Genomic DNA, 24,985 nt, shown 5'->3' with positions numbered 1-24,985 from the left:
TCAAAGATATGGTTTAAGACCCAAGGGATAGAGGAGGGATGTTTGGCCCAGGCAATGACATTCTTTGAGTCGCCTTCTATGATAAAAGGCGAGTTTGAGAAGGGTTAGATCAATCTAATGCCCTCTAACAGTGCAGTAGCTTCTGCCTCCATTGTGTCCAAATGGCCTACAAACTTGGTGGTTGAAGTTACCGTGGAGCCGGTGTGGTTTCTAAGAACAGCTCTTATTCCTGATGGGCCAGGGTTGCCTAAAGAGCATCCATCGAAGTTGAGCTTAAGATGACCAGCGGTTGGGGTTTAGTATGAAGCTCTAGAAATTTTCCTCGTGGAATAGTGCAGAAGAGTTTTCCAATTTTGGTAGAAGGCTGTAGTTGAGGCACCTTGGAAGTTTGTGATTTATGGCCCAAAAGGCTACCCAAGCCTTGATTTTAGAGAGCATGAGAGACGGAGTTTCTAGTTCCCCACGAAAGATTATGTTGTTTTGTTCTGTCCAAAGAGCCCAAACAGTTGCCGCGACCATTGTTTTCCATAGAAAGATCCCAGCCTTGGGCCAGGGATATGATTCGAAGACTCTTAGTAGCGAGGGTACCTCTTTGGGTATAACCCACTGCATGCTGAAGAGAGAAAGGATCTTCCCCCAAACTTTGAATGCAAACAGGCATGAGAGGAACAAGTGGGAGTTTGTCTCCTCCGTGTTGAGGCACAAGGAACATCTGTTTGGGAGGGAGAACCATCTATGCTGCAGAGGATCAACAGTAAGCACTTTCTCTATTGTCTCCTTGTTGAGGCACAAGGAACATCTGTTTGGGAGGGAGAACCATCTATGCTGCAGAGGATTAACAGTAAGCACTTTCTCTATTGTCTCCTTGCATGTTTCTCTATTGTTTTGTGTCAAAGGATTCATACTCTATTTTGTTGACACTCGAGGACGTCCTGCATGTAAGCGGTAAACCCTGCCAATAATTTCGTGTTGCCAATTGATGTGCATTAATTGAGAATTGCCGCAGCACAGTATGACACTGAGTTGCAGGTTCACATACTTAGCTTTGACCTGACTTGGTCTAGGTTCTCTTGTTCCCCAGATCTGAAGAGCCTTTCTTATTTATGCTAAAAAAAGACTGCGGAGGCTGTTTCTTTTGGCCCCTTGTACCTAGGCATAGAGACTTCAGCTTTTATCTTAACAATGCAATTTAAAATATCATTTCTTCTCAATTTGTGTATTGTTCCACATTTGGGCCGATTTATCAGCTGACCACATGCTTATGCTGCTGTGTGTGAAGGTTGCAATCTTATGAGCATGTATGCTTGTTGACAGTGTGGTTATGCATGCACCATACATTCATTGTAGAGACATGTGATGCATGAAACTCAAAAATGGGTTGCTTTCTCCAACTCCATTACTTTGAAAGCGCATGGAACGTAGCATATGGTTTTCATGATACATGTCCAATGTGATAAGACATATTATTCATATTCATGTCTATTCACTATAGATGCACACACACATTGATATGCATATTTACGTATGACCATGGATTTGATGACCTAGGTGAAGGTCTCAATCGGTATCAGTAACAATGATAACTCCGCAATAGTCCTCACCACCGGCAAAGGCCGCTGCATACTTGATCTCCGTGGCGTGGTATTACCTGAGTCTAGCAAGCCCACACTTTTCCAACGACTTACCTACCGCACCATAGGCACAAGAACCACAGTCATTTACTTGTCGGTTCTATCTTCTATGTTATTGTTTATTGGTGGAACCTGGTTCTGCTGTAATAAGCTTAGACCTGGTGGTGTCAAGTACCAAGAGGTGGAGACTGATTTGCCGATCTCAGGGCCAGGAAAACCGGATTTGGAGGTGGGATGGGATGAAGGATGGGGCGATGGATGGGAGGATGAAGAGGCCCCGAGGACACCTTCCAGGCCATTGCAAAGCTTGTCAGCCAGCGGGCTTATAACACGAAGAGCGGGGAAAGACGAGAGGCCTGATTTTCGGGTTGGGAGGGGGCCAAAATTTTGAGAGAGAGCATAAGAAAAGGTGACTATTATTTTGTTCATTTTTTATTATTCATAATTGAGAGGAGGGGGGGGGGGGGAGCATAAGAAAAGGTGACTAGTAATTTTGTTTCATTTTGTATTGTTATTATTTTTTTTTCATTTTGTATTGTTAATTTTTTATAACAAAAGGGTGCTTATTATTATTTTTCATTTGTTATTATTCTTAATTTTTGGGCTGTGTAGCTGGGGAAGAAAGGAAAATCGTTGCTTTATTGTTTTATTATTGGGAAATTATAAAAAATATATTTTAATTTTCAGCTTATTAGAAAAAAAAACCTATACTTTCGTAAACCTCATCCATACCTTTTTTTTTTTTTTTTTCACTTTTTGTGTTATTGTGAGCAAAATAGTTTTAATGGTAGTCATAGAACCGTGAAGGCATTACGGTACTTAAAATGTTGTGATAACCAAGAGATATAATTGTATTTAAAATGACGTGATTACTACAAGGAGTATCACGGTACATAAAATATAGTGGTGGTCTTCAGTAATAAAACGACATCAGAAACCCTATTTCTTCCTCGCTTTCTCGTTTCTTCCTCTCAGGGCTCTCTGGGCCGTCTAACTCGTCTTACTCTCTGGCGCTCTCTCTCTCTCTCTCTCTCTCTAACTGGGGCTTCTTCTCTTTCATAGGTCTCATCTCATCAGACTAAATGAATAAGAGATTAGAGAGAGAGGAGGCTAAGGAAGAAAGAGAGGAGTTAAGAAAGAGAGAGATGGAGTTATAGAGAGTGATGAATGGAAAGATAAGATTTTGGGAGAAAGAAAAGCATGGGAAGTAAGGAGAAGAAAGTGGGAGTATAAGTTTAGAAATAATCACGGTTGTTTTATTACTGCTATTACTATAAGATATCATTACGGCATTTTAAGTATTATAATACTTTTCATGATCATCACAACATTTTAAGTATTATGATGCTTCAAAATATTAAGATTATCATAATAATTACTATACCGTGATGCCTTCACGGTCATACGACTATTGTGAAGGTTATTTTGATAAAAAAAAAAAGTGAAGAAGGTATGGACGAGGTTTAAGAAAGTATAGGCTTTTATTCCAATAAGCCATATATTAATGTGTATTTTTTATAATTTCCTTTTATTATCCTTTGCAGCCATGAGCTTTTGGGTGGTCACTTTTTGGAGAGTATTAATGAATCTTAAAAAAAAGGAAACTTACTAATAAATCCCCTTAAATGATGGAAATTTAGGAAATGGGCGCGGTTTGTATAGAGTCGAGGCTCTAAACAATCAAAGTAAAGCACACTTTCAAATAGTGTCGAGAAATGTAGTTTCAATACTAGAAATCTTTATGATAGTCTTAAAATATATTTTCATCTTTAATTATAAAATTTAATGTTTCAAAAATTATGTAGATCAAGTAGATCTATGAAATTTTGAAAAACTTGAAAATTGACGGTTCAAAAATACGTTACAAGTTGCACTATTTCCAACATTTGAAATCCATTCTTTTCTTATGTTCATGCATCTTGATGCTGATATGATCAATTTGAGAATATTTGGGCATCAAAACAACATCTAGTGAAATTTTTGAGGTGGGCACTAATTTGATTGTTTAGAACCTGAGCTTTATATAAACTTGTTCCTTAAGAAAAAGGATGGCTTATTTTGCATCTTATGCTAGGCTTCCCCTTTTCCTCATTTTTTATTATCGAATTACCCCGAGTTAGGAGACGTGGTGTTCAAATCCTTTTTTTCTTTTTTTGTTTAATTATTTCCTTGGACCTCTGAAGTATGGAATTCTAGACATTGAATTTTCTGCACCTTACAACTTGACCACATGCCATTCCTATTCTTTGTTTTTTTGTAAGTGAGAGATGATCCCATGAAGGGTCCGGACATTCAAAGTGCAACCTTTTTATTTTTCTTAAAAGTGGACTAAAAGCTGGATATCCAAACTAGGTACTTCAAAAAAAAAAGAAGCAAGTTGCATGTTGGAACACTATCGGAATCCACCCCTCCAAAAACAATAAAAGCAAGTGGGGCCACTCTTGCTCTCTCACATACTCTCTTCCCCCCGCCCCACCCCGACCCCCACCCCCATCCCCATCCTCACCCCCATCCCCATCCCCACCCCCACCCAAAGAAAAAGTCCAAAGAAAAAGCCCTAACCTCTCTCTCCTAGCAAGCCATAACGAGAGACTCTCTTCCCCTTGGTCCTAACCTCTCTCCTTGAGCCCCAAAGAAAGCCCCTTAATAAATCATAGCTTGAATTGAAAACTGTAGCTTTTTTGAAGGTGTTAGTAGGTGGTGTCAGAATTGGAAATCACAATGTAGTGACTAGATATGGGGGTACTGTCACCACGACGCAGCCCCTTTTCTAAAGTGCAAATTGGGATTTATGGCTTACTAAAATATTTTTTCAGCATTTAGCTCTAATTCTACAAATTATTGCAACTGATATTACAACGTTGTTGATTGTGAAATTTACTTGTATGTTTTTTCTTTCTTTGAATTTTTACAAATTTATGAATTTTCATCAAATTTATTTCAAATAATCAAAGACCATGAGTCCTTGTAGAAAGAGTTGTAAGCATGTCTAAGATGCGCGGTTGTCAGATAGGGTCGTTAATTGCTACAATGGATGATTGGTTTCTCAAAGATTTTTACAACAATACGTTGTGGATTTTGATGAAACTTTCGGCCCAGTTGTAAAGATTACAATTATGAGTATTAATTGCCAATCAAAGCATAGAACCTCTGGCAAATAGATGTGAAGAATGTATTTTGACACAATGAGCTAGATTAAGAAATTTACATGGAGTAGCCACGCGAGTTTGAATATAGCGAAAGGTTGTAGCATTTGTGGTAGCTATAACATGCTTTCGTACTTGCCTGGTACGATAAGATCATTAAATTCTCGGTGTTTAACGGGTACGTTGTGGCATCCATACATTCAAGTTTATTTGTGAAGGAACAAGAAAGCTGGCCATTGTGCTTGTATATTTGGATGACTTGATCGTCATTGGTGATGATGTAACTGGGGTCAATCACAGTCATGAGGACCTTTTGGTGAGATTCAAGATGAGGAAGCTAGAGGAGCTTAAGTACTTTTTCGATATGGAGGTAGACCCATGCAAAAAGGCGCTGTTCTTGTAAGAAAATAAGCATGTAATGGAGTTGTTACGCAAGTCTGGGATGGATAACTCCAAAGCTATCTCAACAGCCACATAAGTTAATGGAAAGTTGAGAAGTGATTTCAAGAAGGAATTTACGGATGTATGAATGTATAGGCAACTACTTCATTTGTTTGACTCCTTCATGACCAGATATTATTTATGCAGTATTTGACTCCTTCATGACCAGATATTACTTCCGCAGTGTGAGTTGTGAGCAGGTTTATACATAGACAATGAAATCCTCATCTGGAAGCGGTTGTTGCAATATGTAATATGGTTTCCATGTGATGGCTTCCACATGTGAAGTAGTCGGGTCATGTGATGTGGATTATGCAGGCAACATGTTGACTCACAGATTGACTACAAGGTTGTTGTTCAGTTGGGGTTGGGAGCGATCTCTTGGTGTAGCAGGAAGCAACCCATGATGTCCTCATCTACAACAAAAGCTGGGTGCTAATTGGCATTTATGCAAGCTCAGGAGTGCATGTGACTAATGTAACTGATGGATGACATGAAGCAAGAATCTTGGGAAAAAATTAGTGTGTCGTAAAATCTGATATTTCATACAAGGACAAAATACATTGAAGTACACAGCCACTTCATTTGGGAAAAAATGTTGAATGGATTACACTGACCTTGTGCGCATAGCAACAAAAATAATAAACTACATGCATGTTCAAAAAAGGTTTACAGCATACATAGTTTACTGAGTTCAAAGGACTCAGCATCTGCAGCAGAGAGTTCGTTCTGAGGGGGTGTTGAGAATCATTGCCATGGGGTAGGGCTTGTAGGAGCAGCAAAAGCCGTGCAAGATTTAATACCTTGGTCTATCAAGGACCATCTTGTACTTATCATAACCCTTAGGGCCTTTGTCATAAGTAAAAAAATAGTAAATAAATAACTCTTTCCTTATTTCTTGTTGGGTCATAAATTCAGATGGAGGAAAACAGGGAAGACAGTATGGAGTTGGTGTATTTCCTGATTTTGTTGATTCATGAGATAAATGAAATAGGTAGTTCACAGGAGCATTAGGAACTTTCCTATTTTATTTTTGTTTTTTCTTATATATTTTTCTCATCTTCGTCTCTTTCACATATATATATATATTCTAATACATGTTCGCATATGTCCATGGTTCTTGACATATGCGGACATAGTTCTGCTTGTTACTTTACAAATATAGACACTTTGTTTACTTCATTATTTTTTAATGGCATTTGAAACTACTTAAATTCATTTATAATCTCACATTGCTATCTTTGTAGGTGATTTATAAATATACAATGTTTGATAGGCCAATTTTGAGGTTGACAATTTTTAACATGTTTCCAAGTAAGTAAAAGTACGATGCCTGTGTATATGTAACATAGCATGTATGAACAACTTCCAAGAAGGGTCTCCATACAGTGCAAATGCTCAAGTCTTTAATAATTGGGATTGTATACTACCATTAACTTTTGGTATAAGGAGGTGATAATTTTTTTTAGTCATTTGATATAAAATCCAATAGATTAACGTGTCACAATATTCAAGAAATTTTATTTTAAACTTTATACAATCAATGATGCATCCTCAGCTACTTGATTTCATATCTAACGATCAATAATAGTTGTAATCTCCTTACACGGAAAATAAATAGTCTTAACATGTATATTTCCTTAATCTTCTAGCTCCAACTTAACTTTATGATGAATTATGGAGTGGAGGAAATACCCACTCATAGCGTAGTGCTAGAAAAATATTTGAAACTTGGATGCTCAAAGCTAAGTGGGATTGTATACAATGAGATTATTTATCTATTTTACATGGATGTCACAATTACTTAATAACCATCCGATGTGAAATTTGATAGCTCGTGGGTGTTTCAAAGTTTGAAAAAAAAAAAATTTAAACTTAGTCAATAAAATTAATGCAACTACCTAATTTCACATGGAATGGTCAAGATTAGTTGTGACCCCCTTAAAGTAAAAGTAAAAGGTCTTATTGTATACTTTTCCAAATTGGAATGAAAAAGTTTATATTACTCTGATGTTCTAAACAACCAAATTAAAGTGCACCTCAAAAATTTCACTATAAAAGATTATTTCGATGCTCAAAAGTTTTCAAATTGATCATTTCGACCTCAAGATTCATAGACATGAGAAAAAAATAAATTTCAAGTTTTGGAAATAGTGCATCTTATAATGCATTTTTGAACTCTAACAATTTCCAAGATTTTCAAAGTGTTAATAGATCCCATCTACACTATTTTTGAAGCTTAAATTCTTAAATTCTATAGTGATGGATGAAAATAAATTTCCAAGCCATCACAAAAATTTCCAATATAGATTTTCAAAATGTTAATAGATCCAATCTACACTATTTTTAAAGCTTAAATTTTATAGTTATGGATGAAAATAAATTTTCAAACCACCACAAAAATTTCTAATATCGAAACTACATCTTTCAATGCTATATGAAGGTGGCTTTATTTTGATTATTTAGAGCCTTGCGTTCCCTTCCCCAAATTGGCAGTCCACGTGCTCCCACAGTTGACAAAAAGGCCATTAAGATATTTTTATGGTTCAGGGGCTTTTCGTTATTACGTGATATAAAGAGGGTAGTTTTTAATTTTCTTGGGAAGGTCACAAGATTTCTACCGTGAATCGCTAAAATTCGCGAAAATGTCCAAAAACACTCTGAGCTGAGCTGAGCCGAGCCGAGCTCTCAGCTCAGCTCCAAGTTGAGCGGAGCCCCCAAAGCCACCCACGGGATTCCCTTGCTACAAGAGCAGTATAAATATAGCAAATCAGTGGCTTAATTTGGTTGGTGAGGCCCTTTCTTCCTTTCTTTTTTATTTTGTTTTTGTTGATGTGTTTGTGTTTTTTATTTGTCTCTTTTTATGGAAGCTTTGAAGGTTCATCAAAAAGGTCCCTAAGGTATCATCGCACTTCTGTAAAGTATTTCTTTAAATTCTTCTAAGAAATGGAGAAACTTTTTGCATGCATCCTTTGAAGTTAGATCCATGGATTTTTTCTGCAAATCTTGTGTATTTTTACTGTGTTTTCTATTAGTAGATGTTTTATTTGACACAGAGTTCATAGTCAATGTTTTGGTTGAAATGATTGGAAATGGAAAATGCAAGGGAAGCTTTGAGAGGGATACCTCACTTTTCTTGTGTTTACTGGTTTTTTTGAGCGTGTTCTAATGGATTGAAGTTTCCTTTTGCTATAAATAATGCTGCTAATTGGTATTTACTGTTTGGCTGTTAAAGATGACCTGAAACTGGTTTTTAATTTGTCGACACCAAGTTTGAGGAGCATTTGCATGCGGTTGCGGATATTTTCTATTGGTAAATCGGTAAATGCTTACCTATCCTTGCTTTAAATTGCTGTTATGAAATGCTTAAACAGTGAAAAGGAGCGACTTTTAGTTTATGCTTTAAAGATATATTAAATTTACGGTTCAATGCTAACCAGTACTTGACTCTAATTGCTTTTATGGAATGCTTTTCTAGTGTAAATGGTGTATGGGATTATTCGAAGCTTTTTACGACGGTTTCATCTATCGTTCAGTCGTATGGGTTTTTAATATGGAAAATGAATGTAGCTTATTATTGATGAACTAACAAAATTCGTGTTTCTTACTTTATTCTATTATTGCTTTCATGACTTTTTGCAACTAATGCGCACACCATCTTTTTTTTTTATTTTTGCCGGTTCAGACAATTGTTGGCAATCAAAAAAAAAAAAAATCTTTGGTATTGGATGGACATTAATGTAGCTGGAAAGGCTTGTTTTATGACGGATGATAAAATAATGCAAGGGTGAGGGGATGTTTCTCTTACCTTCTATGGCAAGCACTATGGTGGCCGGCAGCTGTTGTGCTCCTGTCTTGCCAGAGATACTTTATATTTCTTATTATAAGTGGTTTCATTAATGAATTTTACCATACTAGCGGTCATTCATACCTTTGAGGACTGATTCTCCTTCAATATGGCGATAACTTGCGTAAGGGAATCAAATTTCTATTGAAATATTCTGCTTGTGCGCTTCCTTCCAGATGCTTATGTTGCTGTAAATCTTGCTTCTGAAAATCATTCCAGAAATTGGCAAAAGAATATAAAAGGAAGTTTTCATCATTTATGGTAGAAGTTGCGAATTAGAAAGGATTTGAAGTTGTGATTAACGTGAAGATGAGTATGAGATGCGATATAAAGTGCACCACATAAGTGCTTGGGGGTCTATAGAAAGGCCTATGTTTATATGTGGTATTGAGCATAATAATCGCAAAAGAGGCAATTTAGCATTGGACACTATTAAAAACAAATGGCTTAATTAACAAGTAGAGATGACAGGTTGAACACGAAAAAAAGAAAAGGAAAAAAATAATCTGAAATGGAAATGAAGATTAGTTAGAAATCCTATGTGTCCTAGACAAAGAAGCCACATTATGCCTTGTGCAAGTCATATTTTACCATATGATTGTTTCTTAAATTCTTTGCCCAAAGAAGTGTTTATAGAGTTGATGGTAAGATTTCCTTTTGATGCTATAATATTCAGGCTTCTATGTTTTGTAGTGTTCCTCATGGTTTTGGTTTTTATGCTTACTACACACTAATGTACTGATGAATCTTGAACCCATGAGCACAATGATGGAACAAGATTGATGTAGCTGACTCTAAATAGTTGGGACAAGGTTTAGATGATGATGATAGTGACACGCTAAATGTAGTCGTTACAGTCAATTTGGTCCAGGTTCATGTACCTTATGTATTTCTTTCAATGTCTTCAGAATATGGTTGAGAGATTCAACAATAATGAAATACATTTGGTTTTAGGTGGTTGATATTAAAATTATGTGCACCCTCCCAAGTAGATTTCGTAATGGATTGGTAAGTTGGAGCAAGGAATACATTGTCACCTCATTATGTGTGTGAATTACTTTCGCAGTGGCACATGTACACTTGGTGCTATGTGCACTAATTTTCCAAGAAATGCTTATGCAGTACTTTTTTTTATCATGTTTTGGAGAAAATGTGTTGGGATATGGTGCTAATGTGCAAAAAAAAAGTTTATGTGCAACTGTACAATACACAAGTTACGTGTGTTTTTGTATGACTTGGCTTGGTGCTAATGTACATGTGCTGCCCTAGATGCTACTTGTTGGTGACAATTGATTGTCTTTGTTGACATGGATCCATCTACAATGTTGTATTAAAAGTTTTGATCCAACATAATGGTTTCTGCGCATTATGAAAAATGCGTAATAAAATAACACCAAGCCAATAAGTTAGAAAGTATAGCCTCTGATGCATGTGCATGGAAGATTCCCAAAATGATTATTTTCAGTAAACAACTTTATTGCTGCAGCCTTGGAGCTTGTGGTTGCACCTGTCATCAAATTGGTGAGGGGTCTGGCCCAATCAAAACCAAGTCAACCACCACCGTCGGTGCCAGTCAACAGTTGGACCAGATTTTAAGAATAAATAAGAATAATGGTTTAAAAATATGAAATATATTAGAAAGAGATCTCTCAACTTCGTTTAGCCGGTCGAACTGGTCAAAATCGGATGGTCCGACCTGCTAAAACCAGTCAAACACTAATCTTGATTAGTTTTCGACCAAACCAAGTTTTTACTTTAGATAGGACCAAAAATGCAATCGATAGGCAATCAGACAGAGTGGTCCAGTCCGGTCTTTATAACTATGGTCTTAATGGTCTTCATAAAGGTAGTGGTGCCTTCTAATAGAAGAATCTCCCCATTTTGAGCTCATCGATTTGATAACTTCTCACTTAAATTGTGGGGTTTTTATGATGTTGGAAATTTCATTTAAATGTTAGAAGACACTTGGGCTCTGCTTGGGAGTTGCCCATGCACTATGGTGAGTCCAATTGGAATGTGAGAGTTACATCCAACAACTCCCCCAAAAAGCATTATTTAGAAAAAAAAGATTTTGATTCTAGTTAGAAATTATGCAATTAAGGACCCTGTAATGGAAACTAGAGAAAAAACTAAATATATGTAGTCTTAAAAAATATTGTTGGTCCTATTGGAGATGATTTTTGAGCCTCTTCATTCATTTAATATTGCTTGTTGGAGATGGTTTCTGAGCACTACCTAAAGGTTATATTTTATTGCCACACAAGGATGATTAGGATTTTGGTTCATCTTGCAATTCATTCATAGCAAGACTTTAGTGTTGTTAGCTTCTCATATTGGAGATTCATGCTTTAAAATGCACCTTGGTGTGCCCTAGGCAGGCGTGCTCCTAAGTGGCACCTAAATACAACTTGGTCAAGGAAATAAAAATGCCCTTGACGAGGTTTAAAAGTATTTTTTACCCTTAAAGAGGGGGGAAAAGGGTTTTGAGGGGCATTCTAACCCCCAAAAACCATATACGCCTAGTGTTGTACCTTATAAAAATAAATAAAAAAGAAGAAGACACGTGCCCCCTTAAAATACTAAAAAGATTATTAAGGGCTATTCAAATGGTTAAGGCCCATCTCTCTATTGCTTACGGGCCCATGTGCTCTCTCTTAACATATAAGAAAAAAGAAGAGCCTCCAAGTGTTCGATGTGGGGCATGACTCTCTCGTGCACACACAAACATATGCATGGACCCATACTCTCTCTCTACATATAATAGGAAATAAAAGGAGAAGATGACCTCCAAGTGTTCAATGTGAGGCTTCCCTCTCACAAATTCATGTTTTCTCTTTACATATAAGAAGAAGAAAAGATGAACATATTCTTCAAGTGTTGGGTGTGAGACCTCTCTCTCACACACCTTGGCCCATATGCTCTCTCTCACACTCTATATGTCATCATCATCATCATTCATCATCTAAGCCTTATCCCAACTATTTGGGGTCGGCTACACAAATCATGTTCCATCATATAGGTTCAGAATTCATGAAAAGATGTGGCAAATTTTTACGTTGGCTCCCCTAACTAACACAACCCTCCTTTATCTGGGCTTGGGACAGACAGGCATGACCGGATTGTGACAGGCCATGGCAGAGTTTCTCACACTCAATATATTCGATAAGAAAAAGATGAGGAAGAAAGAAGATGAACATTAAGTATTTGCTGCGAGGCCCTACACACACAACACCATTTTTTCTACTGTTAACACCTTATAAAGTCCTATACGCTACATTTAGAAAGGGGGTGTGAACTATTAAAATTACCATAATTGCCCCCACTAATTATTCAATCTTCATAAAATGAGTATGGGCATTTTTATCATTAAGAAGGGTATTGTTGATATTTTTTGCTAAAAGGCAATAATTATAGAGTGAAGTTCTAGGTACTTTAATATAAATGCCCTTGTCTTTTAAGGAATATTTCAAAAATGTCATCCTCGAGATGAAAAACATACCTTTTGTATTTAGTACAATTATCAATACTACAGTTTTTAATGACATAGTACCCATACTCACGTATAATAATGAATAACGAAATAAGCAACTAAAGTAATTTTGGTAGTTCACACCCCTTTTTATATTTAACCTAGAAAATTTTATGGGGAGTTGACATTAGTAAAACCCTATATGTATATTTGTGTGTTGGGTTTTGCAGCCTTTAAAGGCCTAAAGAGCTTGTCAATATGGTATTTTATAGTGGAATATGCAGTTCAGTGGGACAAGTAGTAAGATTAGAAGGGACAGAATCCAAAATGAATCCATTCGGGAAAGTTTAGGTGTGGCACTAATAGGTGATAAGATAAGAGCGAGAGTAGACTTAGGTGGGCTGGCCTTGTGTGGCGTCAACCCAGTACAACACCTGTTAGGAGGTGCGAGTTAGTTTAAATGGAAGGTTTGAAAAAGGCAAGGAGTAGGCCAAAAGGGACATGGTTGGAAGTAGTCCAAAAAGATATAGGGACTTATGGCCTTTCTGAGGTTATGGCCTTAAATAGAGCAAAATGGTAGACCAAGATTCGTGTAGTTGATCCCAATTAATTGGGAAAAGGCTATGATGATGAAGATGATGATGATGATGATGCACTTCAGTGGGAGTGTGTGTTAACTAACCAAGGGTTGGGCAGTTTATGGCTCTCTGGTCATGTCCAAAACCCTGACCCCTGAGCATGTGGCACTACCAACCAGGATTTACAGTAGGTATTCCTTGTTATCGTCGTAAAGATGCCGAGGGATCTTTATAGGCTAGGAGAGTTGTGTAGTCTCTTTGTGTGCGCTTGTAGACCTGTGAGAGAAAAGGCCAAAGCCTCAACAAACTTCCACACGGCATATACAGATGACAACCGCATTACTAGGAAGATGCCCTATAGAGGGACTTGTGTCCATGTGTATAGAAAGAGCCATGTTTGCACTATTGTGACAAGTGTTAGGCTTGCTCTTAAAGGGAGAAGTTGAAATCTACATTCTTGGATCATGGTCCTATTGTTTATTGTCAAATTTTGACAAGCCAATCATCATCCCTAAAATGAGATTATAGGTCACGGGTCTTTGTTGGGTTGGATGAGAAAATAATAGTGGATTATGGTTCTCGGGATGAGTAGAGTACCCTTATTGTCGCTATTTTGAACCATTGGTACCAGTCTACTCCTAGTATATTTTGTTTTGGTATTAGAAATGTTTTTATGATTTTAACTTACTTTTTCATAATTTTAAAATACTATTTCTGTTGTAATGTTCATTAAAATGGTAATTCTGAAAGTTTCAGAACTTTAGATGACACGTGGGACTAAGGATCCTACCCCACATGTGTGTGCATTTTTTTTAATGTTGGGCTAACGTGAACACATTAGGGGGACATGCCCATTTTTTAAACACAATATGGCATGCCACATTTTTAGCAAAAAAGGGGAACGCCCCATAATTTTAATTTGTTCAAGTTTTAAATTAGTTAAAGATGGAAAATCTCTTAATTTTTGGAATGAGAATTGGTTTCTTATGTTAGTGGGAGTTTTAAAATATAGATTATCCTTGATTTCTTAAAAACATTATTGAATATCTAGATATTGATATGGGATTATATTTTAAATTTAAATAAGAGTTGGGTATTGGTCAAATTTTAAGGTGATAAAGTTCCTATTTTTCACTCAAATATGTGGGATGGATGGCTCTGATTAAATCTCTCTCACCCCACAAACTTCTTAATTATCTTAAAAATCAAGCTGAAAATTATATAAGGCATACTTAGATTAGAATCCTATTAAAATTTGGACATGGATCTTGTTTCTATTTAAACAAGATTTGAGCCCCCTCTCTTATGACAACAAGATTTGTCTCTCATGCCCTAAGCAATTCTCTCCCTCTCTATTGTTCACGTACTTAAAAAAAAGTAAAAGAGAGGAGATGCCCCTCTTTTTCTCTCAAGCCACTCTTTCTCTCTCCCATATTTTTTTTCTCTCACACAAGCCTCTTTCTCTCCTTATACTGCTTTACAGCAGTATTTAGTGGCCCATGTAAGTGAAATTTATGTATATTGAATAAAAGAAAAGGAAAAATTTTATACCTTGAATTCCACATAGCCACTTCTTTCAATATATATATGCATGTATATTATATATTTTATATATCAAACAGATGCCCCCCAAATGATACCTGGGCCCCTGCCTTGGCAGCCACGCAACCACCTAGTAGCCCCCAACCTTCTCCCTTCCCACCCACACAAATGGTACGTGGGCCCCTGCCTAGGTAGCCACGCTGCCACCTAGTATAAAATAATGCCCCCCCACCCAATTAGTACCTAGGCCCCCTCCTAGGCAGCCAAGCAACCGCCTAAATGAGAGTCAGATTACTTGACATGCCTCTTTGCTGTTTTTTGGTTCACTCATTTGAATATAAGACCATTGGATCAGTCACCATTAAGTGAGATTCATTGTACTTGCTCACTCTTAACGAAAAGCTTCTTTGTCATTCTACTATTTGCATAAATGTCTTTATTTACACAAATGACTGAATTTCCTTCTGTATAAATATATATAATTTGGTAGAGTGAGTCATTCTGTGATAATACAAGTAATTCAATATCTCACTCTTCAATAAATAGTCAAATTCTCTTTTTTTGTCTTACACAGGATGCATGATTGCATCTCTTGAAAGTTGCTCTTACGTATAACTTGTCTCACTAGTATGAATTCTAGAAATCCAGACCCTGATTGTAAGTGGGACATGATCTTGATTTCTTAAAATTCCTGTTCCTAGAACTCATGGGTCCTTCATCCAAGGGTTGAGTTTCTGGAGTGGCAGTGACATCCTGGTTGCAAGGTTCCTGTAACTAGGGCTTGCCAATCTCCCTTAAATCTTGTATGTTTTGCTAAAATGATGTAAGAATTCATTGCACAGTGTGTTTTAAGTCATTTGTTATTATTTTACAATTTTCCTCTTGATCTAGTCATCCTATTTAGATGTGAATTCATGATTAACAAGTTCTACTTTTGGGACTCATTATCAACACATTTTGTGGAAAGCACTTATTGTATTGATATTTTTTTATTCAAGCAATTATCTTCCCATACTATCTCTAATTTTTGCTATTTGCAATTGCAGGACATACACCTGTGGTTACCTATCAAAATGCAAAATTTATGCTATTCATAATTGTTTCTAGAGGACATCTCTCAGTAATTTGAATATCAGTCTGGAAGGCATCCATACTTTTTTGTCAAGGATCATGCATTCAAGATGCAGTTGAACTGAAATGAAGACCTTGCAGGTCCTGCCTGTTTGATATTTTACAACAGTTTGATGGATTTAGTGATGACTCGTGCTTCCTTATTTTGTTAGAGGCTTACCTTTGCCTGGAATTACTTCCGCACCTGTCTTTCCATTTCAGCATTGCACAATATATGTCACAACCGTTAGGCCTGATTCATTGCATTTAAGTGGTTCATGAATAAAATGGTAAGATACCTTCCAAATATTCAGCGCTATCCTCTGCCACTAGAATAAATCCAGTTTTACTCATAAAAATCTTTGCACGTTACAAAAAGTTGATCAAATCAAAAGATCAAAATCAATATTGCTCTACCAGGTCATGTATGTGTGTGTGTGTGCGTGCGCGTGTGTGTGTGTGTGTGTATGTGTGTGTGTATGTTTGTGTTTGTGTATGGATGGGTGCATGTGCGAATTAGCAATAAGTGCTGTCGTCAAATAATCATTTCATTTTCTATGTGGTGACTGAACTGTGAGCATTTTCTAATGAAAAAAATGTTAAGTTCTTGTTTACACTGGTGTACCTTTGTGCTTGAATTAATGACAACATGAGCTAAGAAAATAAAAGAAATTTTTGGACATCTTACTTCTATAAACTAGAAGGGAATCCTCAAAATTCTTATTGAGTACTGAGATATTAAATTAGCCTTATTTCTTCACCCTTCGCTTGCATTGATGAAATCAACCGTGTACGGTTTTGTATGACTTGCAGGATCAACCGCAGGGTACTACAGAAATACAATCCTCATCACAAGTATCACCCGACTCTCAAGCAGATCAACATAATGCTACTGCAACTGAGGGCCCTGTAGTTGACTCAGGCTCAGTATCTATTTCAAGCAGTGACAATAGGAAAGTTTCTCGGGAAGACATCGAACTTGTAAGAAATCTATGGTGGTGCCCTTGATATTTAATTTTGTTACTTATGGCATTGGAGGACTTCCAATGAGCCTTTTTTTCCGGAATGTTTTGTTCATTTGACTCTTGTTTCTAATACATCTTGGGCACAATGATATTGTAGGTCCAGAATCTAATAGAACGGTGTCTACAGTTATATATGAATAGGGCAGAGGTGGTAAAGACCCTCCTCACCAGAGCAAGAATAGAGCCTGGGTTCACAACTCTAGGTAGGTTGGGCCTCTTTCCACTAAAGCTTTCATTGCATGATGTTAGTTCCTGTTACACTATCCCTTTATTAATTTTCTTGACAGATACTAACTTCACATAACAAGTGATAACGTTTTCTCTTTTATTTGCTTCAATTAATTTTTGTCATTTGATGGTATATATTAGTCTTTATGCGCTTACACTGAAGGTTTTCTGTACAGAAGTAAACAAGAAAAAAGGCTACTCACATGTGGATAACTCCCTATACAACAAGGCTACCCACACGTCTAGAGCTTATACTCAAAAAGCTTAGGGGCCTAACGTATCAGCCAGGGTCTGAAAAACTTATTAGGAAAATAAAATATTCATAACATAACTATCGAACTCATATTTCTCCTCAGAAAAGATTATATTCTCCCTGGGGAGCAAACTGTACATGTGCTCCTCCTATGAGAACCCTAGCCAGGAGTATTATTAGCACCCCGAAGATTTGGGGATGTCAGCTACTCAAACTACCAGCGAACCTAAAAAGACAAGAAAGATTCAATATGCACTCTTTAGAGAGAGAGAGAGGGAGAAAGAAAGCAAGGAAAATTCGATTTGCACTCTGGGAAAGGGTGGGGGTGGGAAGAGAGAGAGAGAGAGAGAGAGAGGAAAATTCAATATGCACTCTAGAGAGAAAGAAGAAAATTCAATATGGAGGGGGGAGCACTCTGTTGAGAGAGAGAAGGTTCAATATGCATGGGAGGGAGGATGGACTCTAGCGAGAGGGAGAGGGGGAAGAGAGAGAGATTCAATATGCACGGGAGGGAGGGAGGACTTTTGAGAGAGAGAGAGAGGGAGAGAGATTCAATATGCATTCTGTTGAGAGAGATATTCATTATGCATGGGAGGGAGGGAGGGCTTTAGAGAGAGAGAGATTCAATATGCACTCTGGTGGGAGAGGAGGGAGGGAATGGGAGTTTGAGACACATGTTGAGAGAGGGAAATTCAATATGCACTCGAGAGAGAGAGAAAGAGAGAGAGAGAGAAGAGAGAGATAGAGATTCAATATGCACTATTGGGAGGGACGGAGCGGAAGGGGAGTTTGAAACACATGTTTGAGAGAGAGAGAAAGAGAGAGAGAGGGGGGGGGGGGCAGGAGAGAAATTCAATATCCACTAGAAGTAGGGAGGGGGGTGGGGAGGGGTGTTTGAAACACATGTTTGAGAGAGAGAGCTCATCGATTTGTTTGAGCTGGAGGTTGTCAACTATTCCAGTTGTCACAATCCATTGACCTCATGTTAAAAACTGACCATCACTCATGACAGCAGTGCACTTTTAATTTGTTGCATCTTGATGAAGGTTATGGTTTATATTTATTTTTATAAGTTGTGGTTACACTCTGTAAGCAGTACCTAGATCCCAAATCTTAGGTTTGTTTTGGCATCATACTCTGGATTATGTGAGAAACACCTTCATGCAATCTACAGACTTGTCGGAGTCATATTTTCTTGTGTGCATGAGTTACATATGTCACATCGTAGACCTCAATCCAAGACTCCAGGATAGAGATTAACAATGCCCTCCCCCTTTGGCTCGAAATAAGGTCGCACATTGCATATGAGGTAATCATGCCAATCTGATGACTTTAATACCCTCAACAATAAAGGACGGTGTACAAGTTCTAATAACCTATACCCATCAACCCATATGGCCTATTACTACATTCCAGAATCTGTACTAGTACTAGCTATTTACTAATGGGACAAACCAAAGATGCATAGAATGCAAGAAGAGAACATACCTGAAATGATATGGAGAATGAACGATATTTCAAGTCACAAGCCCATGGGGACTGCATAAAGAAAAAGAATGTAACAGGAAAAATTGCCTTGGTAGACCACAATATCCTTCTCCATGTTGGCCAAAGTGGGTTTGAAAATTGATGGCATTATTGTTGGTGACTCTATCCCCATGGGTCAAATTAGATTGATTCTTCTGTTTACTTTCTTTATTGCTCTGTTCTGTTTGCCAAACGCTTTTACATGACCCCAATTGTTTGTACTTCTTGATACAATATTCTGTATACTTTCCTTTTCAAATGGACTATATGGTTGTTTCAGAAAGCTTATGAATTGTACTTCATCCATTTGATTTACCTTTAACAAGCTGTTTAATGTGCATTAGTGAGCTTCGAATTTGCATTATACTCTGAATAGATCACACGCCATTATATTTTTACTTTACCTATTATCAGCCCATCACTTTTCTGTAACTGATGAAATTTACTGGCTCTTCCTTGATGAAAAGTTTTTTGTAAATTTGTGTGCAGTATGGCAGAAACTGGAAGAAGAAAATTCTGATTTCTTCAGGGCCTACTATATAAGGCTGAAGCTGAAAAAGCAAATCATATTATTCAATCATTTGCTTGAGCAACAATATCGACTTATGAAGTATCCAGTACCACCAAAAGTTCCATTGGCTCCTATACAGAATGGGATACATCCTATGCCTGGTAATCTCTCTCTCACTGTGTGCGCGCACATGTGCATGTGTGCGCACCTGCAAACGAGTGTGCATGCGTAAGGGTGTGCTCTATTGGAGGCTTATAAAATTCATTCGATACTTGGGTAACCTGTCTCAGTTTGCGAGCATTCGTGGGTTTGGTTTTTCATTAAATTTTAAGAAGACGGAAAGAATTGGGGATCTTACCTCGAGTATGAAATCTTATTTCTCATTTCATGTATAGGTGTTTTATATCTTTGGCAGTCAATACAGAACCACTGTTACTTTCCATAGATGTCTGCCTGCTCGAAATTTTCGGTAACTTACCAAATGACATCCAAAAGATTAACTTGCACACTTGAGATTGAATTGCATATTCTTCCCAGGATCTTTAACATGTTGGAGAAGAGTTGGGGATTCTATTCTGTATGGAATATTTTATTTTCAAAACATATGATGGCTGCGAGCATGTTGAAATGTTGCAAAGGAAAATGGGTCATCATTTTCCTCTTCCAAAATATTTATGGATATCTTTGTTTTTTTTAACTTTGGTGGATGTTACGTTTTCTCCAGATTTCGATATGTGACAGTCTAAGATTTATTTTTTTTTGTTAATTTAGTTTCTTTTTTGTTAGCATCCTTATTCAATTCTAGCCTGTCTGCAGTGCAGTTAACAACTTACCTATGGGGTATCCAGTTCTGCAACAGCCTCCAATGCCTGCTACAGGCCAGCCTCATCTTGATCCAATGGCTTGTGGCCTATCCAGTTGTCATGTTGTGAATGGTGTACCTGCACCAGGCACTTACCATCCGATTCGGTTGAATGCTGGAAATGAGTAAGGAATTGCTCCGATATCTGATGAACCGATTTAATTTCTTGTAGTGTTGGTTAAGTAATTGACATTGGATTGCCGCGTATTCTTTAGATGGTAACTGATTATTCTTCTGATTTCAAAGAATTCATTTTTGGGAAACTAAACTAATGACATCAGCATATAACAAAAATGCCATTATGCCCATCAAAGATTTATAGAAATGCCACTGTTTTTAGGACCATATAACTTCCTGGGTCTGTTCCCCAAGAAAGCAACAATGACCTTAGCCCCCACCCTTTTTCTGTGCGATGGAAGGCAAGCACCAGTGGCTGTCACATATAATTCTAGCAGGTTGTATGTTTCAGTGTGCTTTTCCCTCAACCCATACATGGCTACTTCTTGAATGAGTCTTCACGCCCTAATTTGCAGCGATGGCCAAATGAAATCTGTTTGTTGTTAAGTCCAAATTGATGGTGAAATTTCTATAGTTATTAATACATCTTGCATTGCAGAAATGATGATTGCCTCAAAGTTAACTGTTTCAAAAAAAAAATGTGATGATTGCCTCTTAATTTATCTGAGACAAGTAATTCAGTACTCTATCTCTCAATTTGTATCATTGGCCTCTATTCATAGGGTGTCATAACAAGAATATTTAGGACACTTGAAATGGCAGAAGTTTCGGCTATAGCAATGCTTCTAATCGAATGCTGTCCTAACTATTTTTTCAGTAACATGATGGATGTTGGTGCTGGTGAGGTGGGGAGTGCTATTCCTCAGGGGAGCACCATGTCATCAATGTCAGATATGCCTGTGAGCCCTGCATCTGTGACATCAGGTGGCCATTTTCCCTTCACCCCCGCTGAGATTCCAGGCATGGGGGTTGAGTCGTCAACCATTGAGGTTCCATTCACTTCTGAAGTGGCAACCTCCAACGGTTTGCAACTGGGCTCAGATGGGGCTGCCGGAAATGCAAGGGACTCTCTCAGATCGCTTGCACAGATCCCATGGAATTTTAGTCTCTCAGATCTAACTGCAGATTTGACAAACTTATCAGGTAACCTTTTTCCATATATTTAAAAACAAAAGGTTAGCTTTTCTACGCAGACCGTACCAACTATCAAGTTTCTATGCTTGAGATTTCCAAATTTTTTGTGGGGCTAGTGAGTTAAAAACTGACTCGTGTACTGCTTCAGTCTGAGGGGAGTAAACTGCTAGTAAGTTAAAAAACTGACTTATATTTAGCTATACTGCAGTCTAAGGGGAGTAAACTCTCTGTGAAAGCAGAAAGAATATGCAGACTAAAATGCAAGTTATTTGGCTACTCCAAAAAACTAATAGAATGTATTTTCTGAAATCTTGGGCTTATTAGCCAATGTATATATGTTGGCCCTTATTGCCATTTGATGCAAAGTGCAGTGTCTGAGTTTTGAGTGATACTTGGCAAAATATGCGCATTGTACCTGTTTTTAACAAATTCTGTGTTTCTGCTGTCAAATCTGCGCGACATTCCTGAGTTTAGTGTTGTCAAATTTTGGATAGTGTTTACTATTTGGTAGCAATACTGGGTACCAGAAGAGCATAATTCAGGCATTAAGCTGTTCTGTTCATTCCAAGTGGTGCAACCAAATTTTATTGAAATTTTGAAAAATATTAAACTAGGGAATGTCATGCCGCTTTCGAGATAAATCTATATTTCTTGGTCTATTATTTCATAACACATGTTACAATACTGTGGTTCATTTCTTTTGTAGATGCAGATTCAACTGTTTCTATTTATTTATTTTTTCTTCGTCAAGTATGTGAGTGCTGTATTTGAGTTTTTTTGTTTTTTTTTTTGGTTGGGGATACTTTAAGAAGTTATTTGGATCTCTCGTAAATATTTTCTGAAATGCAATTTCTCTCTTATCAGGCAAAGGCAAACCTCTACTTATAGCTTTAACGAGCATGCTTGGTGGAAACTTAAATCTTCTCTAACAACATGCTTTCTGGTTTTTTAGGGCTTCATAGCCTGAGGAAAAATAGAGAGATTGTGATATTGTTTTTCCCTTGGTAGAAAAAATCAGGTGTTTTTGGTCTCCATTAGATTAATGATAGTTCCTCGTATAAATTATAAAATAAGAAAAACAGTTCCTTCAAGAATTTATTTGGAAATTTGAATGCCTTGCTTCTGTCAAAATTCAGAATATCTGCCAATATCTATTCTGATTCCTTTGCTGGAAACTTTTCTTTTTTTGGGTTTTTCATGTGCAGATCTTGGAGACTTGGGGAACTACCCTGGTTCACCATTTCTGCCCTCGAGTTCTGATATTGTGCTCAATTCTCCTGAGCAAGATGATATAGGTATTGTTACTGAATATGTAAAGTGAAATTCACAAAGGATACTTCAAAAAAAAATCCAAAAAAATGCACATTGATTCAAAAATTCAAAGATCACAAAGAATTAGGTTATCAAAAAGTCGCTGTAGAAATGCAAGCAACTTGATTTAACTTTTGCCTGCCAGGCCTGCTTTGCTGTGCTTTGACTGCCTAGCATTGTCCTTTGCAAATTACTTTATCCAAAATTCACTTTTTAGAATTTGATTTCAAGATCCAATTTTTTCCCTTTCCTTTTCATTTCACTTCCTTTGATAAACTTTTTTGAAGAGTTTATTTATTGTTAGCTTTATTATAAATTTCAGGATACTTTTTGGTACGTTTCTATAGAAAGCTTTTCTCGTATTATGCATGGTTCGAATATGTCATGATGATTTCAGATACAGCATTTAACTTTTGATTTTCTTTCCTTTTTGGGGTTATAGGATATGTTTTTAAAAGATATGGCTGAAATCCTGCAAAAGCTCTCTAAATTTAACAGAAGCTTTATATGAAATAAGGACAATATTCTAATCACAAAAGTGCCCTACCTCAACCATATAGATATTTTTTACCCCATTAGAAATTTTAGTTTCCGTGCTTTTGGTGGATTGGATTTAAAATGTATGATTCTGCCATGGTTCTGATTATTATTGAAACTAACTGGCTGAGATGCTATAAACTTTTGTTTTAATCCAGATGCAGAATTTTTTGTGGACTCCATTACGGGACCATGTTCGCAATCAGATGAAGAGAAATTCTAAGGTACCTGGTGCTGCCATGGAGAGTCAGCGTAGGTTAGGCTCAGTAGTAATTCAATTTATGAACAGTTGCAGATTAAATGTGATATATTCTCATTTAAGCAATGTACTTAATGGTCCCCATCGATTGCTAAAACAGCTGTAAAGTAAAACTGGCTGAATTTTATCTATGGTTAATTTAATTGAGCTTTTTTTGGTCTTTCTTTTTTTGAACAAATGACTCACAAATAGATGAGAATGAGGGGATTGAGGAATTCAGGTTTTCATGATTCTAGCAGGTCCAATGGGATAATGGGTTGCTTCTAGTGATTGTTTTAGAAGCGGGTGTGTTACCACGACTCTTCATGGGTCGGTTAGCGGATTCTTCCAAGAACACACAAGTTGCCATCAAGTCCAGAGTTGGAGGCACTTATTCATGCTAGGAGGAAAGGGGCCAAGCCAAGGACTAGGGAAACAGAAAAATAAATAAGAGGGGGAGGGTGGTGTATGTTGAGGGAAACACTCATTCACCAGCACTGTGATGGCCATGCCTACACATTATCCTTTCAGATAGTTTGTGTATGCAGATGGGGGTGCGGTTCTCGCTCCTTTATGAATGCCAAATTGCTACTGGTGGGGTATGCTGGTTCTCAAGGCTAAGATACATTTTCCCCCTAAAAACAATCAATTCTTCCTAGGGAGCGATAGTGAGGTAACTCACAAGTTGCAATACTTCTAACTTTGTTTGATGACGATCTTTGCATATGTTCCCATGCTATCCAAGCAATGGAGATCGGTATATATAGTGTTCGTAATCCTGGTTAGAGTAAGTTCTTGGTCCTGGAGAACTTAAAATCCATAGGACATATTCCTGAGAATACCAATTAGGATACATATGACTGTGATTCGGAATAGAGATAGGGGGAAGTAGGATGCTCAGTGATAAATGGTGCCCTCGCAAGTAGACATCTAATCCAACCTAGTACTAAGCGATCTTCCAAAAGAAGCTAAGATGTTCCTTGCTGCATCGGCCCAAGATTTGAACCACACAACTGCATATTTCTAAGAAAACGTAGAGCCGACTGATTTGTTACACCTACTGATTTGTTAGGTATACCTCCATTATGTCACAATAAGAGGTAGGGTGCGTATTGAATTAGCAAGAATATAATTGTTGGGATGCCCTTAAACATTATAAAAATATAAATGGCATTTGATCCAACTTGTTAACTTGCGACAACAAGTTTGCCCGAAAACGGGCAACGCTTCAGATTTTTGGTCTAATTTCGTTTGATCTAACTTGTTAACTTGCAAATTGTATGCAAGACCACCAATCCTTCAGCTAACGATGTCGAAATGATATGGGATTTGAGGGTTAAGGTATTTGGGCCTTTTGAATTCATTTGTGAGGGGCCTGATTCCATGAAAAGCTGATTTTCAAAGGTTCTTTTGTAATCTGGCCTCACCAGAACAGCGTGTGTACGGTGATCCATATATTGACCTTTCACATCTTCTCACCCCAACACTCTTTCGAGCTAAAATTAAGGGAGTATCTTGGGAACATTAAGGGCTATCTTTGTGATGGTTTAGGGTCGATCTGTTGGGTTATATAGCTT

General features: G+C 37.3%; 2 protein-coding genes across 10 annotated transcripts in view; both read left to right on the top strand.

The window, feature by feature from the left end:
• Positions 1-2,210, top strand: part of LOC18440343 (uncharacterized) — a 31,730-nt gene extending 29,520 nt beyond the window's left edge. For both annotated transcript variants that reach the window (XM_006850491.4, XM_020671020.2), the window contains exon 4: positions 1,549-2,210. In XM_006850491.4, coding sequence (XP_006850554.2) covers positions 1,549-2,022 — 474 coding nt within the window. In that variant the 3' untranslated portion in view covers positions 2,023-2,210. The remainder of the gene's footprint in view (positions 1-1,548) is intronic.
• Positions 2,211-8,003: 5,793 nt separating this feature from the next.
• On the top strand, positions 8,004-23,589 carry LOC18440344 (uncharacterized). Of its 8 annotated transcripts, none has more exons than XM_088864358.1 (11): positions 8,004-8,118; positions 8,454-8,531; positions 15,701-15,866; positions 15,987-16,054; positions 16,578-16,745; positions 16,887-16,992; positions 19,287-19,469; positions 20,130-20,295; positions 21,006-21,331; positions 22,528-22,617; positions 23,329-23,589. In XM_088864358.1, the coding sequence occupies exons 4-11, from the start codon at positions 16,043-16,045 to the stop codon at positions 23,391-23,393; spliced, it is 1,116 nt and encodes a 371-aa protein (XP_088720484.1). In that variant the 5' UTR covers positions 8,004-8,118; positions 8,454-8,531; positions 15,701-15,866; positions 15,987-16,042; the 3' UTR covers positions 23,394-23,589. The 8 variants fall into 8 exon arrangements, with proteins under 8 accessions (XP_088720484.1, XP_088720508.1, XP_011625631.1 ...); XM_088864382.1 differs by having other exon boundaries at positions 20,125-20,295; XM_011627329.3 differs by having other exon boundaries at positions 8,454-8,539.
• Positions 23,590-24,985: the final 1,396 nt, after the last annotated feature.

Source organism: Amborella trichopoda, chromosome 1 (genome assembly GCF_054954075.1).
Source record: "Amborella trichopoda isolate Santa Cruz 75 chromosome 1, AtrichopodaSantaCruz75HAP2 v2.0, whole genome shotgun sequence".
Taxonomy (NCBI): Eukaryota; Viridiplantae; Streptophyta; class Magnoliopsida; order Amborellales; family Amborellaceae; genus Amborella; species Amborella trichopoda.
Note: the sequence above shows the minus strand (reverse complement) of the source record. Positions and strands in the feature narration are given on the sequence as shown.